The sequence below is a fragment of the Triticum aestivum genome, chromosome 6A (genome assembly GCF_018294505.1).
Source record: "Triticum aestivum cultivar Chinese Spring chromosome 6A, IWGSC CS RefSeq v2.1, whole genome shotgun sequence".
NCBI lineage: Eukaryota > Viridiplantae > Streptophyta > Magnoliopsida > Poales > Poaceae > Triticum > Triticum aestivum.
The window spans coordinates 552,464,255-552,470,493 of record NC_057809.1 but is presented as its reverse complement, the minus strand read 5'-3'; the positions used below and the strand labels follow the sequence as shown (position 1 = coordinate 552,470,493).

The following is a 6,239-nucleotide window of genomic DNA, read 5'->3' as shown; positions in this document are numbered from 1 at the left end:
AGTGATGTTAATTACAACCATCAGAGTAGCAGGGAGGAGGCAGGAAACAACTTGGAGAAGAGGGGAAAGAAGGATCGCCGCCACCAACCACAACTAGTCAGGGAGATGTCATCGCTTAAATGCTTGTTGGTGAAGAAGCAACCTGGTCACAGAGAGCTCAAAGGGGGGTGATTGCACGAGTTTGGATGGTGACCTAAAGGAAGCTAAATAAGTGGAGGCAGTCGGCGGGAGGTGACTGGAGTACGCCCGCCAATTTTTTGGGACACGTGCGAGCTCACAACATCTTGCTGCTCGCACGAACTCGGCGCCGCGTTCCCCTGCCTTCACAAGACGAGTGAATTGAGTGAAAACTATTGATTCAGACGTTTCTATCAGACATGACTGTGAGGTGCTTTGAGGTTCATGTGGGTCAAGATGCAATTCCTTTAACGGGAGGGTCGGGATGCAGCTTAGCTAAACAAGCGGGCCAAAACACATCTCGGGCCTGGTTGGGGATGCAGGTAATCAAACATGTCCTCTACTGATCAGCATGCTCGAGGTACTGTCGACGAAGTTGAGTAAGGCTCTAGTTGTACCCAAAGTTGTAACAGTTAGACCTAAAGCGCGCCCCGCCCGGGTTTGCTGAGATCCACGTTGATGCATGAATTTCATGATCGCTTGCAAGAGGATCTGTTGTTGCAGTCTGTCGTGATGCTCCTGGAAATTATATGGGCAACTCAGCTTTGGTGGCATGTGCATAATAGATGTGACGACACTCGAGGCAATAGCTTGCCGCGAAGGTTTATCTCTTGCAGAGGATTTGATGCTTCGGAACGTTATCATTGCCTCGAACTCCAAGCAGGTGATCAATGACATTGAAATAGTTGGTCAAGGAGGGCATGGAGCTATTATTAGTGAGATTAGACAGAGATCTTCTTTAAAATATATTTTTAGTTTCGAAGGCAGAATTGTTAATGGCGATGCTGATAGTTTAGGCAAGTTTTCCCATTCTCTGGATCTGGGTCGACATGTTTGGTTGGTCGAACTCCATGATTCGTTTTGTATCCCACACCATCCGAGGGCTCCTTTGATTCAAAGGAATTATGTAGGATTTTTGGAGGATTGATATCCATAGGATTTTTTTCCTACATTGGCCTTTTGATTTATAGGATTGGATCCCATAGGAATTTATTTCTATGAAATATTTTGTACTCTTCACCCTCTTTGAGCTCCACTCAAACCTTTTTTTACAATTTTTTTGGTTTTCCTGTGGAATCTTTTGCATGCTTCGAGTACTACGTTTCGTAGGAAATCTAACATCCACTCAAACCTCTGTTTACAATTTTTTTTGTTTTTTCTGTGGCATCAAATACTCCTTGCTAATCCTATTGGATTTAACATGCCACTCCAATCCTAAATACCTTTTCTATTCTCGCGCTTTCAAAATACTCATGTGAATCAAAGAGGCCCTGAACTTTTCCAACAATAAAGTTTGGTTCATCAGAAAAAAATACTGATCAGCATTCAAGATCCACCTCGATGGGTAAACTCGTTTAAATGGGAGATCATTAGCGCGTGAACCGAGTAGTGCAACACGCTGAATTGTGCCGCCCCCACCCACTTGCAATTGATTTTTGTCCCCCCGATCGAGGCGACAAGTGTTGAGATGGTTGCGGGGAGCTGAACCAAAACATGGCGGGCGACGATCCCGCCGTCCTTCCTTTTAAGTCCCCGCCACGTTCGTCATTTTCATCATTTCTCGCCTCCTCTCCCTCCCTCCTTCCCTCCCTTCCTTATACTTACTTCCCGGCCGGTCTCTCGATCCCAACCTCGCTCCTCGCCACCACGCCGCGCACACGTACCAGCAAACGCCCGGACCCAGAGCTAGCCGGCCGGACGTGATCGATGGAGATCGCCACGCCGCCGCCGGAGTTCCGCTTCGATGGCGCGGTCCTCGACGACGACGCCTACCCCGTGGGCTCCTCGAGCATCAGGAACCCGTTTGGCTCCGCCGATGAACTGGAGACCGGCAACCCGTTCCTGGCCACCACGGCGATGACCGCGCCCCCGTCGCCCAACCCGTTCGGGCTCCTCCCGCCCGACGTCTCCGCCGACGGCCTCTCCGACGGCGCCGACCCCTTCGACCTCTTCCAGCACTTCGCCAGCGCCCCCGCCAGCCCGGAGCGCGCGGCCGCCATATACGCGCAGTTCTCCGGCGCGGGCAACGGTGGCGACGGCTTCCAGCCCCGCGCGTCATTCTCCACGCGCCGCACGGTCGAATCCGCCGTGCCGTTCGACTGGGAGGAGAAGCCGGGAACACCCAAGCCCGGGGTCGGCTCTGGTGCGACGGCGACGGCGACCGGGGATGGTGAGAACGCAGACTTCGACTTCGGCGTCCTGCTGGACCGGAGCGCGCAGGAGCCGGATCAGCTGACGACGGCCGACGAGCTCTTCGACGAAGGCAAGATCCGCCCGCTGAAGCCGCCGCCTCGCCTGCTGGACGGTGGCAGCGTCGGCTCGTCGCCACGGTCGGCCAGGTCCGCGATGTGGTCTCCCCGGCTTCGGGGCCTGGCCGGGCCCGGTCCGGACTTCGACCCGTTCGCCACAGCCATGGCGAACGCGTCCAAGGCGGCCGCGCCATCCCCCCTCGGCCCCGGCGTCAAGGACGCAGCCCCCGACACCGCAGCAGACACCGCGCCGATGAATCCCGACTCCGTCGCGTGGCCACGCTCCGTCCCACCGACCGCGAACAATGGCGGCAGGAAGAAATGGCGGCTCAGCGACCTGCTCCTGTTCCGGAGGCTATCGGCCAAAGGACGCGCCGGCGGCAGCACCATCAGCAGGGAGCCGGTGTTCAAGTACTTGCCGGTGCAACATCTGGGCACGCCGGTCAAGAAGACGGAACCCGTGGGTGCCACTGCCAATGGCGACGCCTCGGCGGGCGGGAAGCAGAAGAAGCAGGGCAAGTACGGGGCAACGGCCGGGGCAGAAGACGGCGCAGCGCGGCCCGGGCTGAGCCTGATGGGGTGCGTCCGGCTGAACCCCGGGCTGCACCGGCTCGCCAAGGGCCTCAACGTGTCCTCCACGTCGCACTTCGGCCGCCGCACCGCCAGGGCGGCCATGCACAGCGGGTAAATGCTCATCGAACCCGGCGATCGCCGCCCTAGCAGAACAAGAAACATCGTTTTTTTTCCTCCCAGCATTTCGCCATTTTCCTTGAAAACACTGTACAACGCGTGAACGCGATTGAGAAGAAAGTTTTTTCACCGTGACTTTTTTACCATGTCCTACGTGCCGTACGTTGCTTGGCACTAAAAGCTGGTGGTGTCGTGCTCGATCGTTTTGTTGTTAAGGTAGCGCTAGATTCGAAGGATTGTTTGACGAGATCGACGGAGTTGGGTCAAAAGGCCGGACAACGTGACGATGATGCCTGCCTCCGAGTCCACGCCAAGCCATGCCATGCACGACAGGTGTTCCCTCCCCTGACGTACCCGCCGGACATTCCCTCCACGCGCGGCGCCGCGACGTGCGCCGCATCTTCTCGAGGAAGCGAGATAATGTGGATGTGATGAGCTACATATCGGGAGGATTCGGCTCGATTCGGATGCACGACGTCGTGGTTGTCCGGGGTGGTGGGACGGGGAGGGAGGGACAAGGTGCAGCTGATCCAGGTAGAGAGGTAGGTTGCTGCTTCTCCATCAGACTAGCCAGTAGCCACAATGGGTGTAACTTCAGCAGTAACATCGCGTCCAACTCAACAAATTTGTTTATGTAGTAATGAGTTAATGAAGAGAAAGATAGTCTCAGTAACTTAGCTAGTTACTGTAACATCACATATTCTAATGCAATATGAGTCTATAACCTAATAAATGAAGCTTTATATGTTACCACACTTATGTTACTACCTAAACCCGGGCATGGGCAGCCCGGCCCGACGACCCGGGCCGGGCCAGGCCGGGCTTGACATTCGGGTCGGGCTCGGGCTTTGTTTTGCAGCCCGAAAGATAGTTCGGGCCGGGCTCGGGCTTCAATTTTCCCGTATTTCGGGCCGGGCTTGCACGTGCGCGTACTAAAAAATAGCATTCAGGCCGGGCTTTCGGGCTTCGGGCCGGGCTCGGGCTTGAAAATATGGAGTATTTCGGGCTTCGGGCCGGGCTCGGGCTTGAGAAATGAAGGTCGGGCTTTTACAAGCCCGGCCCGGCCCGACGTTTGCCCAGGTGTATTACTACCCAATATGAAGGTAGTAACATAGTCTAGGGATATGTGTATGTTACTAGTGTATGTTACTCTCCATTGTGGCTAGTCTCACGGCCGAGGTTTTTTCAACGCCATCCTTGTCCTGCCGACTAAAACAGAACGGTGGTTGCTGCTGCGCATGGATTTTGTCTGTCGACAAGTCCATGCAGCATTTCCCCAAGTGAAAACCCGAAAAGACTGAGGGCTCCTTTGATTTAAAGGAATTTCATAGGATGTTTGGAGGGTTAGAATCCTTAGGAATTTTTCCTACATTGGTCGTTTGTTTCATAAGATTGAACCCTATAGGAATTTTTCCTATGGAATCATGTGTACTACATTTCATTGGAAATCTAGCATCCACTCCAACCTTTTTTTTCACTTTCTTTGTTTTTCCTCTGGCATCAAACACTTTGTGATAATCCTATGGGATTCAAGTGGACATGCCACTCCAACCCTTTGGGCCTCTTTGATTCAAAGGATTTTCATAGGATTTTTGAAGGATAAGAATCCTTCGGAATTTTTCCTGCGTTGATTGTTTGATTCGCAGGATTGAATCCCATAGGATTTTTTCCCATGGATTCATTTGAACTACATTTCATAGGAATTGTAGCATCCACTCCAACCTCTTGGAAGAAATCCTTTATTTTTCCTGTGATACAATCAAACAAACTCAAATCCTATAGGAATCCAATGGACATGTCATTTCAATCCTATGTTTTTCCTATTCTTGTGTTTTTGCAATCCCGCGAATCAAAGATGCCCTTTATTTTTTCTATTCCCGTGTTTTGAGAATCCCGTGAATCAAAGAGGGCCTGAAGGGTTTGGATCTTGCAACAGGGCCCCTTCTAGATCTCCTGTAGAAGGCAAACAATCGGAGGAAGTTGTGATGCTCCCAACAAGGTCGGAAGGGCCGATCTTGATGGTTGGTGTTCATGGATTCAGGTCCGGCAACGCCTATGGCGAAGGAGTGGTCTGTTGTATGGAAAGTTTTCTATTTCTGCCCATTGAATATTTGTGCTTTCGAGATAGTGATGCAAAAAGCATGGGGACTACACAAATAAAGCCTAATTCAAGGATATAGGAGGCAACATCTTCGTTGTTCATTTTGGGAGTGAGGGGGGCTGAAAGCATGCACTGAACAATGGACCATGACAATTTGATGTCAATGTGAGGGAGTCCTAGATTAGGGGGTCCTCGGGTGTCCGGGCTATTTGATATAGGCCGGATTGGTGGACCGAGTAAGACTCTCCTATGCGTGGATGGCAAGATTGGTGTCCGGATATGTAATTTCCTTCCTCTACAAACCAACTCTATACAACCCTAGGCCCCTCCGATGTGTATATAAACCGAAGGGTTTAGTCCGTGGAGGCTATCAGAATTCATATAGGCTAGACATCTAGGGTTTAGCCATTATGATCCCGTGGTAGATCAACTCTTGTAACCCCTATACTCATAAAATATAATCAAGCAGGACGTAGGGTTTTTACCTCCATTAAGAGGGCCTGAACCTGAGTAAACATCGTGTTCCCTTGTTACCTTCGATCCTCAGACGCATAGTTCGGGACCCCCTACCCGAGATCGGCCGATTTTGAGACCGACATTGGTGCTTTCATTGAGAGTTCCACTGTGTCATCGGCAGAAGGTTAGATGGCTTGTTTGATCATCGACAACGATGTTGTTTCTGGGGAAACTTTTCTCCCTGATCAACTCTTTGTGTTTGGCGGCTTCGCTCTGCGTGCCAATTCAACCGGTCACCTTGAACAGATCGACAACTATGCCCCTGGTCATCAGATCAGGTTCGGAAGCCTGAATTATATCGCTGATATCCGAGGAGACTTGATCTTCAAAGGGTTCTCGACCTCGATCGCTGTTCCTCATCTGCAAGAAGGAAACCCGTCGGATCCACCTTCAAGCTCCGTTCAAGGATCAACTACGGTTCCTGCCCTGGCCTTAGATCCAGAGCGGACCACCCTGTCCAAAGACGGGAGTATGAACCTCGCCGAACCCTCTCGTACTACGGAGCT

The 6,239-nt window shown here is 52.1% G+C and overlaps 1 protein-coding gene across 1 annotated transcript; it reads left to right on the top strand.

The window, feature by feature from the left end:
• The first annotated feature begins 1,694 nt into the window (after nt 1-1,694).
• On the top strand, nt 1,695-3,228 carry LOC123130998 (uncharacterized). The gene has a single exon (XM_044550777.1). It carries the CDS (start codon nt 1,885-1,887, stop codon nt 3,112-3,114), a length of 1,230 nt encoding a protein of 409 aa, XP_044406712.1. The 5' UTR covers nt 1,695-1,884; the 3' UTR covers nt 3,115-3,228.
• The last annotated feature ends 3,011 nt before the right edge of the window (nt 3,229-6,239 follow it).